The 21,925-nt window shown below is 36.2% G+C and overlaps 5 protein-coding genes across 5 annotated transcripts; 3 read left to right on the top strand and 2 right to left on the bottom strand.

Moving 5' to 3' along the window:
* Positions 1-853: 853 nt before the first annotated feature.
* On the top strand, positions 854-3,498 carry LOC133798463 (phragmoplastin interacting protein 1). The gene is made up of 4 exons (XM_062236743.1): positions 854-1,539; positions 2,084-2,255; positions 2,542-2,588; positions 2,682-3,498. Exons 1-4 carry the CDS (start codon positions 980-982, stop codon positions 3,271-3,273), a joined length of 1,371 nt encoding a protein of 456 aa, XP_062092727.1. The 5' UTR covers positions 854-979; the 3' UTR covers positions 3,274-3,498.
* Positions 3,499-4,483: 985 nt separating this feature from the next.
* LOC133798462 (protein SOSEKI 5-like) lies at positions 4,484-6,019 on the top strand. The gene is made up of 3 exons (XM_062236742.1): positions 4,484-4,907; positions 4,981-5,050; positions 5,211-6,019. Exons 1-3 carry the CDS (start codon positions 4,676-4,678, stop codon positions 5,785-5,787), a joined length of 879 nt encoding a protein of 292 aa, XP_062092726.1. The 5' UTR covers positions 4,484-4,675; the 3' UTR covers positions 5,788-6,019.
* A 950-nt stretch (positions 6,020-6,969) lies between these two features.
* On the top strand, positions 6,970-11,416 carry LOC133798459 (protein ALP1-like). Its single transcript, XM_062236739.1, has 2 exons — positions 6,970-7,566; positions 9,158-11,416. Exons 1-2 carry the CDS (start codon positions 7,431-7,433, stop codon positions 10,237-10,239), a joined length of 1,218 nt encoding a protein of 405 aa, XP_062092723.1. The 5' UTR covers positions 6,970-7,430; the 3' UTR covers positions 10,240-11,416.
* LOC133798461 (actin-depolymerizing factor 2-like) lies at positions 11,058-12,826 on the bottom strand. Its single transcript, XM_062236741.1, has 3 exons — positions 12,669-12,826; positions 11,694-11,959; positions 11,058-11,544 (listed from the first exon to the last, which is right to left on the bottom strand). Exons 1-3 carry the CDS (start codon positions 12,669-12,671, stop codon positions 11,388-11,390), a joined length of 426 nt encoding a protein of 141 aa, XP_062092725.1. The 5' UTR covers positions 12,672-12,826; the 3' UTR covers positions 11,058-11,387.
* An 864-nt stretch (positions 12,827-13,690) lies between these two features.
* Positions 13,691-15,777, bottom strand: LOC133798460 (transcription factor bHLH110-like). Its single transcript, XM_062236740.1, has 9 exons — positions 15,669-15,777; positions 15,463-15,544; positions 15,208-15,369; positions 14,962-15,044; positions 14,705-14,875; positions 14,495-14,575; positions 14,298-14,363; positions 14,105-14,161; positions 13,691-13,981 (listed from the first exon to the last, which is right to left on the bottom strand). The coding sequence occupies exons 2-9, from the start codon at positions 15,506-15,508 to the stop codon at positions 13,856-13,858; spliced, it is 792 nt and encodes a 263-aa protein (XP_062092724.1). The 5' UTR covers positions 15,509-15,544; positions 15,669-15,777; the 3' UTR covers positions 13,691-13,855.
* Between the last annotated feature and the right edge of the window lie 6,148 nt (positions 15,778-21,925).

Genomic DNA, 21,925 nt, shown 5'->3' with positions numbered 1-21,925 from the left:
GTCTGTTTTATTCCTGAATTCTTGGGTACGCAATATAAACGTGCGTGATCAGACACCACACGCCTGATTTAGGCCATGCGGCCCATTACCTTTTTTATGTGTTGATTAGACCACACTTCAATGTAAATTTTAGATATTAATCATCAATGTCACAGAGATGATGGAAGGATAAAGAGATCATGGGATGATCCCAATACCTACCCAGAGATCATTCTCCTATAAATACCAAGATCCTGGGTAGTGCAAGGGGTTGGATTCTTTTTGTAATGCAAATACTCTGTAAAAATAGAGAGAAGATTACAATAATAATATTGACTCGTGGACTAAGGGATTTTAACCTCCGAACCACGTAAAAAGGAGTGATCATTTTCTTTGCAGCTAATTTCTTACATCCTTGAGTATTATCACTTTCTTAGTACGGTTTACCATTAAGCATTAATCCATCCTAGTTATTCATATAATTCACTGTTGGCGAAAAACCATGTCAACAAGTATTTATTATAGTTAGATTTTATTTAGTTTGATAAGTATATTATATTGATTTTTTTTTAATTTTAAATCTTATTTAGGGTAGAATTACCTATGATACTCTATATCTATTAAGATAATACACTTATCATGGCTGCAAAAAATTATAAAGTAAAGTTGTAGAATGGACATACCCTAGTTATTTTCATCCCTATCATTGTCCAGCCTAATCCCTATTCTCGCAAATCCTATTCACATTGAGCGGGCAACTTCCGTCCCACTAGGGGTAGGGGGGTCTGGTCGATGTGGAATAATTTCCATTAACTCATCTGAAATTAATTAAAACGACATTGGTATACATTTCAACACGACATGTCGTATTGCTTTGAATTGAGTGGTGCGCTGCTAAAACCCCTTTTCTCTAGAATTAGCAAAACCTCAGGTCACCGATTTCTTTGTTTGCGAGAGTGAGTCTTGAAGGAAAGCCATTACAGCACAGTGGGTGGGCAACATGGTTTTATCGAACAAAAAGCTGAAGCAACAGCTCAGAGCTGAGCTAGCGGAGTCTTTAGCAGCATCGTTAGCGAAACCCGATTCCAACAACGATGGCTCCGCAAACCCAAACCGGGGTAATCATTTGCAGCCTCAGCCTCAGCCTCTAAAAGTTCTTTTGGACTCGGCTACTCAAAGAACGAGATTGTCCAAACGCGAAAAACGCAGAAAAACCCTCTCTTTACTAGGTCCCATGGCGGTAAACTGCGATGGTTCTGAAGAAAATAAGAGAGGAGGAGGAGGAGGAGGAGAAGAAGAAATTAAGGAAAGTGGGTCAGAGGGTTTGGGTGATAAGAAGAAGAAAAGGAAGAGAGAAATAAATGCAGATGAGAAAGATGGAATTTTGGGGTCAGAGGAAAATGGGGTTGATAAATCGAATGAGAAGAAAAGCAATAACAAGAAGAAGAAAAAGAATAAAAAGAAGAATAAGAACAAGGCCAATGCCAATGCCAAGGAAGAGGAAGAGAAAGAGACCGAGAACGTGAAAATGGTCATGGAGACGAATATGATGAATGATAGGTACTTTAAACTATACCCAAGTGCCCATATTTAGTTTAGTTATTTTCCTCTCAATTTACTTCACATTTGGTTTCATTGCGTTGGATTTTAATTTAAAGTTCTGATATGGTTTTGTTCCTTTTGGAAGTTTCTTTATTGCCTTGAATTTTGTTAACATGAACATTTCTGCCTAGAGCTCATCATTGTTTGTTTATCCTGTTTTAACATAAAATTGGATTGTGGAATGACTCTTGAATTTGTTCAAAGGAAAACTGAATTATAAGAAGGATTTGAAAGTTTTGAAGTATTTGACTCTTTCACTCTACATATTTGTGTGCCCTTAAACTTGGAATTGGTTCAAAGGGACAAATTTTATGATTTGATACTGTATGTTCATGAATAACATGTTTGTTATTTTGTGGGACAGTGGGAATTAGCATTAATGTTGTTTGATATTCAAGTGCTCTGGTTTGTTTGCTCAATAGTTTCACTGTTCCTGTTTTTGCTTAGCACCTAAGCTGTGTGATTTACACTAGTAATTATTCATGTTTCCTCATTTGTTTAGTCAAACAAATGGAAATGTTACTACAAAGGTTTATGTTGGAGGAATTCCTTACTACTCAACTGAGGATGACATTCGAAGTTATTTTGAAGGCTGTGGCACAATAACCGAAATCGATTGTATGACATTTCCAGAGAGCGGAAAATTTAGAGGAATCGCCATTATCAGCTTTAAGGTAAATTACTATATAAAGTAATTTTGCATTAAAATTATGCTAAGTTGGAAATGGATCTGTCTTACTATTGTCTAGTCTCACTTAAAATCCACTAGTCTATTTATGGCTGTACTAATATAGATTATTTGCTATAGCATTTTTAATGATTGGTTGTGAATTCTTTGTTTATAAAACTAAAAATAAAATTTGGCAGTCGCAATTTGGAGTTTCTGAAACTTTGGTACTTAGAAATTTAGAAATTATGATCCTTTCCTGACAGATTTCTTTTTTCATTGAATTTGTACAGACTGAAGCTGCATCTAAACGTGCCTTGGCTCTTGATGGAGCTGACATGTGAGTAAATAAATTCTTCTTCTTAAGTCAGTTAATTTATTATTCTTGCCCAATTCTCACGTCAAGTATATTTTACTTCTTGATACATCTCAGGGGTGGACTCTTTTTGACTATCCAGCCATACAAAACAAATCGAACCAACAAATCATCCAATTTTCCTCCACAATTTGTAGAGGGTTACAATAGAATCTATGTTGGTAATTTGTCATGGGACATCACTGAGGACAAACTAAGGAATTTTTTCTCAGACTGCAAAATATCATCTGTACGATTTGGTGTGGACAAGGAAACAGGTGAATTCCGAGGTTATGCTCATGTGGATTTCGTTGACAATCTTTCTTTGGCATTGGCATTGAAGTTGGATCAGAAGCATGTTTGTGGAAGACCTGTGAAAATAAGTTGTGCAGTCCCCTTGAAGAAAGCAGCAGGGACGGAGTACTCAAGACCTGTTCCTACAACTACAGAGACTACTAATTCAAGAACTGTTTCGATAGCTGCAGAAACTACTGGTTCAAGAACTGTTCTGAAAACCACAGAAACTACAGAATCAAATACTGGAGTGCCCACTGTTAGTACGGGTAAGATGAAGAGAAGGACATGTTATGAATGTGGTGAGAAGGGCCATATTTCTTCCGACTGTCCAAAGAAGCAAGCAGCCGATTCAACGAAAGCCACCACAGATTAAACCTGTATGCCATCTTTCTATGTTTTCTTGTTAAACATATGTAGGTGGAACTCTTTTCATGTAGACATGTAACATTGTTTTCGAAGTCAGTATCGTGGCTTAGTTTTTATTTGACTTGGAGAAAAAATTTTGTAGCTCTGTAAGTCAGCACATTTTCCCCCCTCTTTATGAAAGTTATATCTTGTTGAAGAAGAAAAAACTGTTATCTCCGACTTATAATTATGCACAATTACTTCATACTGTTAATAATGGTATACAAAAACTGATTCTCATATGATGATAAGAGGAAGGAACCCTGCATATAATCATCAAATCAAGAAAGGGCAATAATTGAGACAGCCATCCAAATCATGTCTCGCATTGGTGCATCTTCATTTCATCTGTTTCATTCTTTTTGCAATATCCTCATAGCCCAGTCTCTGCCTTCCACAAGGGTTTAGAACCCTTCTGCTAAAATTAGCCGGCAAAAGAGTTGACATGAATTTTTTATTTGGTACGACTTTATCATGGAATAAAAAAAAAACTCAAAGTTAAGTTGTTGCAAGTGGAGAGTGTTATAAATATAATTATTTAGCAAATGTTATGGTACAAATAAAACTATTTTTTTGGGCATAAAATTCTTCTGTCTGAAATTATTGCTAAAACAAAAGTCAATATTAACACTGGTGTAAGTGGAAAGATAAGATACCAGTTGGCAGTTTCTTTTTTCTATTATTGAGCAATCCAAAATAATAATTATAATAGGAAAAGAAATTGTAACAAGGAATATGGACACAAATAGAGGCAAAGCAGGCAGTGCCATAAGTGTCATGGCATGTAATGGCCGGACTAGGGGAGGCATTGTATAATTATTGCTCATTCTCTTTCCTTATTCTGCTTGGAGCTTTGTAGATTGTCTACTAGAAATTCCCACATTTTTCTGTTTACAAGTGTGAATTTGTCAAACTGTGCCATCTACCCTACCCTGATTTGAGTTTCACAGTTTCACCGGATTCCTTTTGACTTGGTTTATATCGAAAAAGGAACCTCTGTCCTTCTGACTTGGATCCGTGAACTTTAACATAGGTCTTAGTCAATATAATTAGAGAGACGTTTGAGTTTGGTCCCTACAATTACACTAACTACAATAAAAAATGGTATTGATTTTATTAAGACCAATCATATAGGATAACATGATGAAACAAATGTAGTACTTCCAAGCTAAGGCCTTTCTTAGTTTCTATCATTTCCAAGCTTTGTTCCTCTATAAATTACAAACTTCCTTCTTTTCCTATCAGCTGTTCCTTAATACTGAATTTAGTCATTACTAAGCTAAACTTCTCTCAGTAAACCTCTGTTTATTAATACTCTCTTTCAATAAACTCCCCACATCATCAGTACATTTTCACTTTGTCTTCGAACAATGGCGGTTAGCTTACTAAAACAGGCTGACATTTCCATGACACAAAAATGGCAAGATATGAAAGAGAATAAAAGTAGCAGTAACCAAAGAAGTAAAGCTTGGACAGAAACAAAGTCAGTGAAAACAGATAAAAAAGTTCCAGTGGTTTACTATCTTTCAAGGAATAACCAGCTTGACCATCCTCATTTCATGGTGGTCCGTCTCTCTTCGCCCCAAGGACTCTATCTCAAAGGTAAAAAAAATACAAGAAATATAACTTCTTACCTCATTTTTGTGCATAACTTGTAATATTGATTTCTTTGTAGATGTGATAAGTAAGTTGAGTTCTCTTAGAGGTCAAGGCATAGCCACCATGTATTCCTGGTCTTCCAAGAGGTAAAGTTTAGTTTATTAGCAATCATTGTTATCATTTCAATGGGTTCCCTCCTTCAACCTGTGTTATCTTCCTGAAAAAAATATATTAAGAATAAGAGGTAGAAAACCAAGCCAAGGTGTTCAAATCCCCGGCTCCATTACAAGTTTTTGTCATTTTCAGGAGCTACAAGAACGGGTTTGTATGGCAGGACTTATCCGATAATGATTTCATATATCCATGCCAAGGCCATGAGTACGTTATAAAAGGATCACAACTGCTTGAATCTTCTTTGAGCTTCAGGTCTTTCGAAAGCACAGTCTCATCAAACTCATCATCGTCTTCATCCTCATTAATTTCCCGGGAAACAGGCAGTCCTGTTGAGGAACATTCCAATGTTGATCCAGCCATTATCATCAGAAGAAAAAATCAGTCATGGAGCTCATTTGATGGCCTTGGAGAATACCAAGTCTACAAGCCTAAAATCACCAAAGAACTTGCTTCAAAAGGTACCAACGTCTCTACTCAAACTGATGAGAAGGTCAGGCCAAGAAAATCAAGACTTAGTGAGGTTTCTGGGCCTGAAAGGAATGGTGAGTTGGAGAGCTCCCCAAAGGAGTTTGAAGGGTCTAGGAAGGATCAGACAGTTGAGAATGGTTGTGAATGTGGGAAGACAAAGGCCTCAACGGTTCTGATGCAATTGATCACTTGTGGCTCCACAAAAATCAAAGACTCCGGGCCAATAAAAAGCAAAGACTAAGAAGATGAGCATTGATAGAGTAAAAATCAAGGCACCTCCTTCTCATCAATCTAATGGAAACTTCAAGAATTCAAATGTGGGAAGAAGAAAAAAATGTTTTAGTACATCAGAGTTTGAACACACCCTAGGTCTTAAGTGGTGTTATGAAGCTTAGCTAGAAAAAGTATTTTGTTTTCTTTTAATAAACAAGAATTAATAACTACATTTTGTGCTATGTTATACAAAGATACGAGGTTTAATGTTTTCAATTTATAAAAAAATTATTTTAACTAAGATTTTTCAAAATGAATTTATTTTTAAGGGTTTTATTTTATTATTAATGAGGTTTCTTTTAACAAATTTATTCTTCATTTTTTTTCTTTTTTCTTTTAAGATTTTCATTTTTTCTAATTCTATGAAAGAAAAGTGATTTTATAAATTAGTAAAGAGAAATTTGCAGTAATAAGAAGAAACCTTTGCTAGTAATTGTATTTAAATATCAATTCAATTTTAATACATGCAGCAACATGAGGATGACACATGTCTCTTTCAACAGTCATGTCATCACTTAACTATTAGTACCAATAGAAGCAATCAAATATAAAAATTTAGTATTATTGCCATAGAAATATTTAAATTAATATTTAAGTGTAATTACTAGCGAAAGTTTAGTATTATTGATAAAATAATCACGGCCTAATAATTTTTCTTTATAGATATAGGACCAGCCAATACACTTATAATTTCACAAACAAATAAGAAAAAAAAATACATTGATAAAGTAAAATATTATGATATGTGTACACACTATGCATCAAAATATTATACATAGTGTGAAAGTAAATTATTCAACTTAATATATTTATTATAGATGAGATTATTGCTACTTTACTATGCATATTTTGGTGCATATTTTGTGTATACACATCATGTTGTGAGTATATATAAATATATTTATATTTATATTTGAGTACCATTTCAGTAGTAATTAATATATATGTATATATATTTATATAAATATTTATAACTATTTTTAATATTTTCTATACATAGATAAGTTGTAATACTATTTTTTTTAAAATTTATTATGAATTTTTTGAAATCTTGTGGGAGGTGTTGTATATCATTGAAAAAATGTAATTGCAATTATATTTATATTTATACATAGATGGATGTATATACTATGCACTACTTTCATGATATTAGTCTTTCGTATTCTATTATTTCTCATGTTGTCAATTAGTTATCAAAAATTAATACTACTCACACCATTGATCCTTTTCAATTTCACTCACTTTTGATTTTGTATTTGGGCTCCTCTCACACACATACTCCTCATTCATTCATCTTCCTCTTTTTGATTCGACTTATTGCTTAGCACAATATAGTCTCGAACTTTTATTATTGCATGCTTTGAAGATATTCCTATCAAAAAAAAGAAGAAGAAAAAGAGGGTCATATTCTTCTTTCCCATCATATTTATTTATTTTGTTAACATCATATTCTCCTTCATTGGCTTGGCTGTGAATCTGAGGCTTATGATTAAAGGGTTTTCTAGTGTTTCATTTGGCTTTCTTTAAATTTTTCTTGGTTGACGCTGTTGGGTCATTTTTATTTTGTTTCACCTGCCTTGACTCGTCTGAGTTTCCCTTTTGAGTTTTGTAATGGGACCCATTAGAGGGTTAAAGAGGAAGAAGAACCTTGAGAAGAAGGCTGACCAGAATGTCTTGGTTGCGTCCCTGGGTTCCCAAATGAATCCCCGGGATTGGTGGGACGACTTTTCTCAGAGGATTATTACAGGTAAATAGTTTTTTTTAATAAAGCTTTGGTATTAATACGTTCTATTCGGTTGATGTTTGTTGATTAACATGGTATATTCATATGTTTTTATTACATAGATTGGTCTTAGTTCATAAGTGGCCAAGTCTGGTTTCGCTGTTTACAAGGGGGTTGGTGGGGATTTCTTCGTATTTGGTGAAATTTTAAGACCTGGGTTAATGTAGTTATAATTTTCATGCTGCCTTCCAAAGATGGTGATTTAGGGAAATAAGGAAGAAAAAAAAAACGAGTTCTGGGATGTGTCATTTATTGGTATAACTAGTTCGATTTTATGAATTGTCTTTATTAGCATTAGTCAATGGGATACCTTGATATTGCTACAGAAGTGAGGGATTGAAGTGGTTGCAGACTCGGGTTATTCTTATATTCACTATTCAGAGAAATTTGACAAACCGGGTCTGTCCAGTTTTTGACTATCAGATTGGTTTCCACATATATAATTTCATCAAAACATGTTGACAATATGCATAGCTTGTAAAATTATTTCATCCCTTTATACCCATTTCTCAGGTTGATGTGAACTGTGGAGCTTTTATTAAAATTCATTGTTGATTTTGCTCTGGTGTCCATTATTTTCTTCTTCTTTTGTTTAATTATATATATTAGGCAAACTTGGAGACCGGGGTTACTGACTGCATAAAGTATAGCCAACCAAAGATTAAAAAATGTATCTCTGTGTTGATTTTTTTGCTTACACTACATTGCAATTCATAACTACTCTGGTATATTGTAGTGAGAATCACTACAATTAATGTTTCAGGAGTTTATATATAGAGACTTCAAATTCAGTTGAATTGTATTTAATATAATTGTTACTACACATACTGCTCAATATGTTGGGACTCATTACTGCCTTTTCATTGTGTTTATACTGATTTTCTAATGGGGTTCTGGCATTATTGCTAGGCAATCCATATTAGTTCAAAAAAACATTATGTTGCTTTTGAACATAATTATATGTTAGTGAAACTATTTGGGATTTATTGTATTATTTTTCGTCGTATCCCAGTTTAGGGAGCATTCTTTTATGAAAAACTGTTGTCCTTGTACTTCCTGAGTCTATGAACATGTTCACTCTACACTGAATTGTTTACAAACCTTTAGATAGAAACTGATCAATGCACTGTAATTTTGAGGTCTACTAAAATCTATATTATGAAACTGAAAAGCTACATCTGATTTCGTTGTAAACTGACCAATTCAAATGTTTAACCTTAAAGAATAGACCTAAAAAATTTGTTATTGAATGTTGGTCACCACTGTACTAGTTGTTTGGTCGAAGAGGTGATTGCTAATTGACAATAATAAATAGTTGAAATGAGAAACAGAATTTGTATCGACTCTGGTTCATAGTTCTATTCTCGTATGTGTTACAAGTTAAAACTATATTGATCTGGTGGCTTGTCTGCTCAAAGTTTAGACTCAATTTGCACTCCCTTTCTACAAAGATTTATATTCTTATGTAGCATAGGTTTGCCTTTTTCTGTCAATTGAGATAAATATTCTATAGATATGATTAATGAATAATAGTTTTGTATGTTCTGCTTTCCAGGGCCATTATCTCAATTAAACAATTCAATGACATTTGAATCTGTTTTCAAGATTTCAAGGAAGACATTCAACTATATTTGCTCACTTGTAAAGGAAGATATGATGGCTAAGGCATCAAACTTTAGTGATATGAATGGCAAGCATCTGTCTTTAAATGATCAAGTAGCTGTTGCTCTTAGAAGGCTGAGCTCTGGTGAATCGTTATCTAGTGTGGGCGAGTCATTTGGAATGAACCAGTCTACCGTTGCTCAGTTGACTTGGCGATTTGTAGAAGCAATGGAAGAAAGAGGGCTCCACCATCTTTGTTGGCCCTCGACTGAAGCAGAGATGGAAAAGATTAAAGCCAAGTTTGAGAAAATCCGTGGTCTTCCAAATTGTTGTGGTGCAATTGACACCACACACATCATGATGACTCTGCCAACTACTGACCCATATAATGATGTGTGGCTTGACTGTGAGAAAAATTGCAGCATGATCTTGCAGGCAATTGTTGACCCTGAAATGAGATTTCGTGACATAATTGCCGGATGGCCTGGAAGTTTTAGTGATGCCGTAGTCCTCGAAAGCTCAGGGTTTTTCAAAATGTCTGAAGAAGAGGTAAGATTGAATGGGAAGAAGCTTATCCTTCAAGATGGAACCGAGATAAGAGAATATATAGTAGGAGATGCAGCGTTCCCTCTTTTGCCATGGCTGCTTACTCCATACCGTAGACGAGGCCTACCAGATTTTCAGTCCGAGTTTAACAAACGGCTTTCGGCCACACGAATGGTGGCACAGAGGGCATTAGCAAGGTTGAAGGAGACCTGGAAGATAATTCATGGAGTTATGTGGAAGCCTGATAAGCATAGATTGCCGAGAATCATTCTTGTTTGCTGCATACTCCACAACATTGTTATTGATATGGAAGATGACATGGAAGATGACATGCCATTGTCTCACCATCATGATTCAGGCTATCGACAACTAACGTGCGAATCCGCTGATAAGTCTGCCTTGATTCTTAGAGAGAAGCTTTCTCTTCACTTGGCAGGAAAATTGCAACCTGAGAAAAAGCTTTCGGTCGTGGAGGATGGTTATCTTTAATCTATATTTATTTCATTTGTGAAGTGCTGCCTTTGTCTTGCTTAGTTAAATAGGAACTTCTACAGTAATTCATTTACAAATATAGTTGTTTATCTCGAACTAAAATCTGCTTACAAAAGCAGATAGTTTTGACTTTAACTATTGTCTCATGGATATATGTCTGACTTGCACACCAGTCATTTTCTGGGCATGTTAAAAGGTGAGCTCAATCATCTCACGGCTAATGACTAGAGAAGCAATAACACAACGGATCAACAAGACGTATGATTTACCTTCCTTTTATCACTGATAGCTTTAAACCGGTATACATTTGCACATAAAAAACAGGTCACATGCGTTCTTGATTATGGAATTATAAAAGAAACAGGGAGCAAGCAAATCCATTATTGTCTTTCGGCGTAGCCCTATTGGACAAATCATTGCCACTAGCAAATACAAAATTGACTAATACTTCCATTTCTTATTTAAAGTTCAAATCTCTCTGCCACAGGTCAATAAAGTGACATTATTTGTGCCAAATAGTGCACAGACACGGTTAATGCGTACGTGGGGGTAAGAAGACAGCAATAAATGACTAAAAAAAGACAATAGTGGCTGCCGGTCAAATATTTCTGTTTAGAAACCTGGTTTTAGTAGCTTCAACAATATTCTACTCCCAACTAGCATATCATTAAGGTAGAAAAATTCTTCATTTTTATTAGTGGGCAACGAAAAATTCCTTTAGAAGCAAAGAATAATAAGTGAAGACATGTCTGATAGGAATACAAAACTACAATCCATAGATTTTGTTGATCAAGCATAAAGGTGATCTCATTCAATTTCCACGCAAAACCAAAAATGAAATAAATTTCTGATGAGGCAGGAAAGTTAAATTTCAACCTCTTCTTACAGGTAGCAAACTACAGCAAAAGCTACCGTATATGCAAACTGGCTATAAGAAAGTTCCCAATAAGCCACCACATGATATTAGTTTGTATATCAAACCCAAATGAGGCACGAACAAATCCACATTACAAATCACGTCATAAACCCAATATTAATAGTAAAAACAAATTCATGTCTCATAAGCTATAGACATTTCACATTGAAACAAAAAAAAAAAAAACCAGATAGGAAGGAGGATTCTCCAATTGCATAGTGTTCAGTGTTCAGGCTTTTCCAGAGCGGCTTCTAATAACATCAATACCCATCTCGGTAGGGTCAGTTGCTTGCAACTCTATCTGAATTCCATCCAACTCTCTCTTGAACCTGTCCTTAGAGCTAGCATAAATCATCTTGCTTCTCACCTTTGCTGTATCAGGGGACCTTCGTAATAATTAAAAAAATCATAGACAAGAAAGACAATCTTAGAAGGACTTCAAGGACATATACGATCATATTGACAAATGCAAATGGAATATGAAACTGAGAATGAAAAATATACTAATTGAAATCACCCAAGGTTTCATTACTACCATGCAATGAAAAATATCCTGCTCTTTGGTACGTTCTCTTCAGTGAGAAAATCGAAGTCATAAACAGCGTATCGGCATTCATCGGCTGGAAGGAGAGCAGAAAATTCCTCATAGCTCTGAGCTGGTTCGCCGAGCTTTTCAACCATAACCTGCTTTTGCTTTTCCTCAATCTTATAGACTATGAAACGATAAGTTCTTTTTGTCTTTAACTCTAGAAACTTGAGCTTGCAGTCATCATCGACAGCCATTCCTGATGCAGCGTTTGCCTAGACAATGATTAAAACCAACAATCAGTACCAAACAGTCGAAACTCAGTGAAAACCCATTTCTATTTTTCGGTACTAGCAAGCAACTTCTCCAAGACAAGACTTTCTGACACTTTGTAAGTTATTGCAAAGTAACAAATACCCTACAAACGAAAAACCCATAATAGCGAAAACTTGAAGAACAATCGAAGTAAACAAGATCCATTTCTCTTTTTTACCCTAACATCCATGATCGCGGAACATGATTCAAAAACAAAATCTTCTCATGCATCATATAAATGGTATACTAAAAATCACATCTGACTTTATCCCATTTGGATCGAAGTTCATAAAAACTCAAAACGTGATGGGTACCAATTTAAATCATCAAATTTTATCTTAAAAATATCATAAAATTGCGGATCCACAAACACGTAGTCAAATGGACATGCAAATACATCTAATAAAAAAACATGTTGTGACCAATTAATCGGATTAAGTAGCAACGATCGGAGAATCAGACGCTTCAGCTGAAAAAAATCCACATCGATTAACGATATGAAAACGAATAATCTTTCAATCCATTACATAAAAAAAACGAATTTCATCCAAATCAAGAGATGAATTTCATAGATCGAGCACTAAAACTATTTTTTTAAATAAAATAAAATTAGGACACGAAAGTGAAACAGTAGAGAAATAGAGAAGAAAATTAGTAAAAAGTACTCACCATTTCGGACGAGAAAATATCGGGAAGAGAAAATCTAGGGCTTCAGGACAGAGAGAGAGAGAGAGAGAGGGGGGGGACGATAAAGATGGATAGATGAGTGTGTAGAGAAGGGAGAAGAAGGGGGCTGTGACTTGAAAAATGTGGATTGTGGAGGTCTCGTTTGCTTTTTAGCTAATCCAACGGTGACCGAACACTCTGATTTAGTGATGATCTGGTCACGTTGCGCCACGTGTCTCATCGAGAGACAAATGATGCCACCGCACATGAAGTTGTCATGCGCTTCACGCAAAAGGCGCTTTACCCGATTTGTACGGTGCTCTTTGGGTTGGGTAACAAAATGGGCTCGGCCCAATCCTAAACTCCAATTGCGCTTTACAACCGGAGCATATTTTAGAATAAGAATAACTTTTATGGCAATATTATATACTCAAAACCAAACAACTAACCAACCAACCAACAAAATAATAATGTAATATCACTTTCTTATCTCACCATGAAATAAAGCAAATTAAGAATAATGTCGTATTATTTTACTCAATTTTCCTACTATTATTTTCTTTCTTGCTTGGAAAATGCTTCAATTAAAAAAAAACATTACAGAAAGGCCTCAACTCTCTCACATGAAATAAAGTTGTGGTGTTAGACCAATTTGGCAACAGTAGAGGATGTTATGGATTAATTAGTTACATTGGTACAAGATTTTGGTTGTTGCATATGGACGTATTTTCCTTCTTGTTATACAATTTTGTTCCTCTCATGCGCCAAGATTAATTAGTCGGATTATGGCCCCATTGAGATCACGATTACAATATTTATGATACATATTTATAATGCATATACAAAACGTGTCAGCATTTCTCCAGTTAAAGCTATGCACGTTCAACTCAGAAGTCAAAGTTAGACACAATAATCATAACTAATGTAATACATATATGGTCATAGCTAGTTATTATACAGATCCCACTTGATGGACTGTAGAGATTGATTGTATCAAGATGCTGATCATAATAATAAGAGTCTGATTAAGCAAAGGAGATTCACTCAAACTTCCTCTTTGAATATCACATAAGAAATGTGTACATGTAAAAATATGTTCTGTAGCTTAAAAAAAATGAAGAAAGTAGAATATAGTAATGGGATGTGTGTGTGTGTGCGAATGGTTTTTCTTCAAATCTAATAATTAATAACTAATAGCGTGAATATTTATCAATTGGATCTTCCAACGCCACTGTCTTAGTAAATGAGATCGGAGCCAAACAAAGCCCTCTACTTCGCAGGTCTAGCCATCTTTTCCCACTTTCCTGTTGATAGTTCTAATTTGAAAACAGAACAAAAAAAAAGTGAGCTTTTTCTTAACATATAAAATGAAACCGTTCTTTTTATATACATATAAAGCTAGTCAACTTATAGTAAAACGTATTTGGCCCAATTTCTACCTGTGATTGAGAGCCTCTAACATTGTCGCATGGGCTACTCATCATCCTAAAAAGGTTCTGCATGAAACAGAAACAAAGCATATAACCAGGCTAGGCTCATAATATAATGACTATATAAGATGTATAGGTGTGTGTATACATGTAGTCATCATAGAGTGCCAACTTAATCGCCAAGTATTCATATAATATGTACCTGAATTTGCTCCTGAATAAGCTTGATATAAAGGGAAGCCTCTTGAAGAACTGAGGCAGTGTCAGTCTGCAATATTCGATCAGTTTCAATATTTTAATTTATTTTTTTCTCATAAATATATAAAATGATTTTTCGTAAGTAACAACATGAGATTCAAATTATTTTACTCAATAAAAATATGAAACACGATATAAAACCTTGCCATAGGGGGAAACCAGCTTTTGAAGAGCAGTGATTTTGTCACTGAGCTTTTGGCTCCTCTTTGCAGGCATCAGCAACTGTAAATACAACATTGCAAAAAAAAAAAAAAAAAAGCAAAAACTTCACAATTAGAGTTCTTTTCAAAACTCCATTTAAAGGGTTCCCCAATTACTATATATGGATAATAAATCATATTATTAACCCACCTTGTGCTCTTGCATTCCTCCTGATAATAATGCTTCTTGGTCATTGCTTGTCACTTTGTTTCTTTTTTTTCTTTTGTCACCAAGCAACTCCCAAGTGCTACTTCTGGCAAAGAGCATGTCATTATCTTCAGTTGGCCGTTTCCTTCTCTTTTGAATAGCCAGAAAATCCTTCTGGAAAAGAAAAAAAGAAGGGGTGGTTAGGGAGGTCATTAATTGGCTAGCTAAAAAAAACTAAGGAAAGGAAGAGGTTAACATACCACTTCTAATTGTGGAGCCAAAATCTTCTTGCCAAGCAAGATTGACTGCTGGTGGGAGCTATTATCAATAACATCTGGAAAAGCTATAGAAAAACAGTGTGTTGGTCAACTGTTCAGATAGAAATTTCTACATATTTATAAGTTTTCTGAAAAGGGTTGTTGACAAAGATAAGAAACTTAGGCAAATCTGAGAAAAAAGTAGTTTAAAACATATTAGGAGAAAGAGAGAGTGAAAATGTATTAAACCTTGTTGATAGGTAACAAGGGATGATGGCTGAAAGGGTAAGGAATAGTCTTCAACTCTTTTTTGTTTGTCATTGTCTAAGTTGAGAATAGGCTCCATGCAAAACCCAGAACTGTTGTGAGGATTAATGTCACTAAACATCTGGAGATCATAATTAATGTTTCCTGAAACATATCAAACAAGATAATCACTTAATCATAGTAATAATTAAATTCCAAAAAGAATGAAAAATGCTCGACTCCCATAAGGGTCATTACCAAAATCATAATGTGTGGATACAGATGGAAGAATAGCGTTTTTCATTTTGTCCAAATGATCCAAATCTCTGCCTCCAAACCCCTGCAGTGGCCTAATACTCAGAATTTGAAAAGAAAGCTTTATACCATACTTATACTCGAACATGACTCGAAACCACTAAAAACATTAACAGTAAACTAAAATGTGAGAAAGAGAAGAAAGTCACCTCAAAATCAAAACAGACAAAACAAAGAGTTTTGGTCTTTCCTCAAGCTAAGTTTCCAGAGTAATCAAACAAAGTAGGAATACAGAAAGGCCTTGAGTTGAGTTCATAGATGAATATATATGTATATGTGTATGTGTGTTTGTACATAGGGGTTTGCTTTTTTCAAAGTATCATTGAGTGTAATAAACTGTTATTTTCCTTTTAAAGAGAGTTCTCAAGTCACAGGCTATATAATATTATTACATAAAAGGAATATAAAACGTCCAGGGTGACTCATAAGTCAGAAGCCTTATAATATTGCTAGGACAAGGACGGCTAATTAGCCCAACTATCCAATGGTTATGATGAATGATAATCTGTTTCATTTCACTTTCACTCTAATTTGACTTAATACATTGGAAAGGGATTTATTTATTTTTGGTATAAGGATTTAATTACGGTGAGAAATACTAGTAAAAAAAGTATACAACTATATACACACTACAGCTTCTGGTCCATGCAGTGCTCTATATTAGTTCTGAGTCCATTTATTGAAGTCGTTGTTCTAGCTGGTGTGTTAGATTAGATATATTTCATTTTATTTATAGGTTGTGTACTAAATAGCTACAAACAAATTAAAATCACAAAAAGGGTAACCTACACCTCATATTTCATTACTAGACATGATCAGATTCACATCTGCCATTGATTTAATTGCATAGTCTTTCGAGAAAAATGTATTCTAAATAAAGAGCACTACACCCTTCTTAGTATGAAGTTATCGAATTAGCAAGTATCATTTAATGTAAGGAGAAGAAAAAAAATAAATAAAGCTTGTCAAAACTGATGGTGAATTGGTTATGAAAAGTAGTATGTAGTAATAACAATAATGACAATAGTAAAACATTGACAAGAGTTTCTGAATATATGTATATATATAAATATATATATCGAAAGTGATATATATAGCATATATAATATCACAAATTTACAATGTAACTAGAATATAACATTATGATTTCCAATATAATATTATTTGTAATATTGCGTAATTTATATTTTTATTATTGATCATTATTAATTAGTTATAGAATTAAAATAATATTAGGAACATGTGTATGTCACTGGATTTGTTTTGCATTGCATGGATTGTATAACTTGTCTCCACATGTGACATGGCTCATTAGCGAACCATTTGACTTCTTCCCACTATGGTTGACCAATGTTATTAAATTAAATGATATTTAAGTTATATTAATACTGTTTTATGTTGTGCATACAGAAATTTTGACCATAACAGCCCAAAGTTTGAGTCACGTATATAATAATGAGAATCGAACTTGATTATATTAAGAAAATTTGTACATTTTTCTAATTCTTGATTATATATAAGCCCATTAATATAATGATTCAAAAGAAAATCCGGCAACGGCAAGTACAGTAGTTCATTAAGATATAGGTCATCGTCAATAAAAATTTATTAGAATATTTAATTTTATGCTAATTAAAATATCACCTCGTACTTGATTAATTAGATAGGGAAATTTGAGTTTTAATGCAATAAATGACACTACATTTGAAAAATACTCTATCCCTATAAGACTCTCATTTTGGTACTACCCAAAATATCTCTGGCATAATTTTCTCAAACTCTCCGTATTCTCTCCCAAAATACCCGAACCAAGCAAACTTTGAAATCGATAGGCCTCGATTGAATCTGTAGAACCCAACCTTCATTGTCGAACAAGGGCTCCCAAAGGGTTGGACTTGAGGATCGGAGAATGGGAAGGAGAAAACGTCGAGCAAGCCGACCAAACTTTTAGGAAACAACCTCAAAGAAAGCGAAGGTGAGGGATTTCGTTTTTAATCTGCAATATGTGTATAAGCCTGGTTTTTTTTGTTGATTTTTGTTCATAGGATAGATCGGGGCTGGGAATGAAGAAATCTGGGTTTTTTTCGATATTTTTCATGAAATTCGATAGAAATCGATAGGAATCGATAGGACTCGATAGTATAGGATAGGGACTGGATTAGACTGTGCCTCAATAGGCCTCGATAGGAATCGATAGGACTCGATGATACAAGGCTTTGGAAATTTTTAGAACCTACCTCGATAGGACTCGATGATACACGGCTTTGGGATTTTTAGGACCCACCTCGATAGGCCTGGATAGGACTCGATGACACACGGATCTGGGATTTTTTAGGACCTACCTTGATAGGAATCGATAGGCCTCGATAGGACTCGATATTACTAGACTTTGGTTTTTTTTTGCCTTACCTCGATAGGCCTCGATAAGACTCGATAGTAACCCGATGATATTATTCTTTGTGATTTTGGAACTGACCTTGATAGGCATCGATAAGACTCGATAGAACTCGATAGTTTCTGCCTCGATGGGACTCGATAGTAACTGCCTTACCAGATTGTTTTACATTTTTAACATTTTTAACATTTTTTTTGTTTTTTTTTTCCAGATGCCTGACCTTATTGTGCCGTTGGAGAAACACTTTCCTGGCCGTGTCACTTATAGGGGTAGTGCCTACTTGGATACCCTTATAGAGCAGTTTAAGAGGCATGGTCTTATTGAAAGGGCACAGGCATGCCCGTTGGGACAGTTCTTTAAGGCGAAGCCGTTTAGTTTTTCTGGGGTTCTGCTGCATCAGCTAATGTTGCATAAGGTAGAAAGTAAGAAGCCTGAAGAGGGTCAGTTCTACCTGGGCAACACTCTGTGTAGATTTGGTATTGCAGAGTTTGCCCTAGTTACTGGGCTAAATTTTGGGAAATCACCGTCCCCAGATGAATTGAAAGAGCATCTTTCAAGTGATCGGATCATCCAGAAATATTTTAATGGTGAATCAAAGGTTAGTTTTGGTCAGTTGGAAGATGCATTGAAGGCCTCCACAAACCCAGAAGATGCATTTAAGTTGGGTTTGTGCTATTTGATAGAGGGGGTACTGAATGCCCCAGAGAAGACAACAAAGATATGGGGAGATTCGCTGAGGATGGTTGAGGATATTGATTACTTTTTCAAGTATCCTTGGGGGAAGTTGTCATTTAAGAAGGTTAGCAAAGGAGTTCAAAAGGATATGAAGAAGCAATTGAAACACTACGAGGAGAAGAAGAAAGAGGGGTCAAGCAAAAAACAGAAGGAGGCGAAGTATAGTTTCAATTGCTATGCACCCGCACTTCTTTACTGGGCTTTTGAGGCCATGCCTTCTCTCGGGAGTAAGTTCGGTGAGAACAGTGGGAACCAGATTCCGAGGATGCTTAGCTGGGCTACCAAGACTAATATCACTATTTCGACAACTCTGTTGGTTCCTATATTCGCCAATCGTCGAGTAAGTTCCATTTTATCTTGTTAAATGTCACAAATTAATTAATTAACGATTTATTTTATTAAAGTTTTTCTGACACATGTTATTCAACCATGCAGTTAGTGGTATTCTCCATGCTGAAGCCACGTCCCGGTGCGGTAGTCTACTACAATAGCCTCCCAGAAGTTGATTCCAGGTTATTCCCTGAGTTGGAATCAACTGTGGGGGAGGCTGGGACTGCAGTGGATGAAGTAGTGGCACCTGAGAAGGAGGCAGAGAAGCTAGCAAAAGTTGCAAAGGACGCCTCCGTTTTTTATGAGGATGTCCCGAGGGTTGAGGAGGGCACTTCACAGGCCTGTGCAACTTCATCTAGTCAGGTTGCCCAGCCTGATTATGAGCAATTGATGCAGAGACTCAAGAGGGTTGAGGAGGGCCAGGCAACCTTACTACAAAATCAGACCACGATCATGGCTCAGTTGGCGCAGCTGCTTTCACTGGTCTCAGGTCGATCCACCGATGTAAAATCAGATACAGAGTCTGATATCTTGCCTGCAGACTACGAGCGCGGTGATCAACCCTCCACTCCACAGGCTCAGACATATGTAGCTGCCAATGATGCTGACAGTCCCAGTATACGAGTACTGCAGCCCGAGGAGGCAGCTGGCCTTGAAGTTGTCAGGAAGAAACGCAGGCCCAAGCGTTTTGATGACTTCACCGACCCAACAAAGAAGATCAGACTAGATAAACAGGGGCTAGTTGCTGAACCACTGAGGAAGTGTGACCCACAGCAGGAGAAGAGCTTCCATAAGTGGATCATCGGGAAGATCGACAATAAGAGAGACCGGAACGTGCATACTGGGATGCACGGTGTGGCATGGTTCTTACAGTTGCACACAGTCCAGACTTGGCTTTGGGATTCGGTATGTGAATTACATTCATGTTTTCAATTCAATCTTAAAATATATTGATGGTACTAACGAATTTTTATGTTTTTTTAGCATATTGATGCCGCTTTGCACATGCTACGCTGCCGACGCCACTTTTACCATGCTGCATTTCGACAGGATGCTGCGATCATGAACACCACCTTCCCCCAGGTGTGCCTAGGTCGTTGGAATCATTTTAGAGAGACCGTCACTAAGTATACATGGGAAGACGATGTGCTGAGAATGTTGAAGGGCAATGATAATCAATTCCTTGTGTTGACTGTGTTTTTAGCCAACGACGTGAGAACGTCAAACACGATATAGCCTTCAAGAGAAATAAAACGACACAGACAGTTTTAATCAAGAAAAGTAAATAACACAAGAGATTTTATAGTGGTTCAGCCCCGATTGTCGGTAATAGCCTAATCCACTTAGAGTTGTGATTTATAGATCTGTACTCAAGATCAGATGGACTGAGCCAACTGAGTTTCTTCAGTACAGATTGCAAAAATACAAGAATTCTCTCATATGCCAGCACTTTCTCTCTCTAGACTACTCAGACCCAAATTTTCTCTCTCTAGAAAGAAGAAGCAAAAGAAGCCTCTCTTTCATCCCATAAGCCCTCTATTTATAGGCTTAGGGTCATACATACGGTATCCCCTAGAACCGGGATATTTTATTATATTTATTTCATTTAAATTACAAAGAAACATTCAAAATTCAAAATGTAACAAACCCCCCATTTGTGGGAAGAATGAGAGATTCCCGCATATCTTGTTGAAGCTGTTTCTGGGAATCTCGACTTAGTCTCCTCTAGCTAGTTGATCCACCTCCTACTGACCACCCATGCAAGTGCTAGTCGAACATGTGCATGGTGGTAAGACAAACATTTGTTGGTCGGACGTGCATGGTGGTAGGACATGCACTTCTCTCCTCTAACATGGCAATCTCCTCTAGCATGCCATGTTTCTCCTCGGACCAAATCCTTGGGGTCTCCTAGGACCACTCTCTTGGGGTCTCCTAGGACCACTCTCTTGAGTTCTCCTCGGATGCACTCTCCTTAGCTCTCCTAGGATGCATTCTCCTTAGCCTCCTAGGATACATTCTCCTTAGCCTCCTAGGATGTACTCTCCTTAGCTCTCCTAGGATGCATTCTCCTTAGCCTCCTAGGATGCACTCTCCTTAGCTTCCTAGGACCAAGGTGCACTTGGCTTGGTTATGACATCTTTCAAGCAGTCCAAATTCTTCGTCAGTCTACCGGGTCCCTTTATCACAACTCTGAGGAGTCAATGTATTTATTGACTATTAATGTGTCTTTTACTGATCATGCACTGCCACTTGTCACCTTTATTGCCACGTTATTGATCTCCAATTTTTGGGTATAACACCTTGTATCATGGCAAAATGTGAGTGAAGTATATTTTGCCTTGCATGTAACGCCCTACTACCTTAGAGCCGTTACTAAGTGAGTTTAAAACAGAAATTGTGCATCTAATTGACTCAAGTGGTTTCTAAAACCAAAAGTGTGAATAAACCAGAGTTTAAGGCTGTACTCTTTGAAAACGTTTAGTTTCATTAAAAACGTTAATTATAAAACATCTGGGATCCCAAAATAAGGTTTACAAAATATTTACAACTCAAAATAGATTTACACTTGATCAGCTATCAAAAGAATGGTTAAATACAGCCATATACAAAATGCCCCCAACCAAAGCAGTCGGGCAGGCCGAACATGTACGCGCCGCCCCCACGCTCTCCATACTCATGGCCGGTTGACTGACTCCTTGCTTTTACCTGCCACACGGAGCACCCGTGAGCCGAAGCCCAGCAAGAAAACCCAAATAACACATAACATATGCAAAGTAAATAGCTGGCAATAATTCACTGATACATAAGAAAACCACCATAATAAACAAGTACGGCCATGCCGCTCCCAAGGCCTTACCAAAGCCTGGAGTTTCGGTTCTCACCGCGAGGATCACTCATGTATCCCTTGGGTCCCACCCTGAATATAAGCATCCCATGTGCTGTGTT

The sequence above is a fragment of the Humulus lupulus genome, chromosome 8 (genome assembly GCF_963169125.1).
Source record: "Humulus lupulus chromosome 8, drHumLupu1.1, whole genome shotgun sequence".
In the NCBI taxonomy this organism is placed as follows: domain Eukaryota; kingdom Viridiplantae; phylum Streptophyta; class Magnoliopsida; order Rosales; family Cannabaceae; genus Humulus; species Humulus lupulus.
This window is presented reverse-complemented; position numbering and strand designations above follow the sequence as displayed.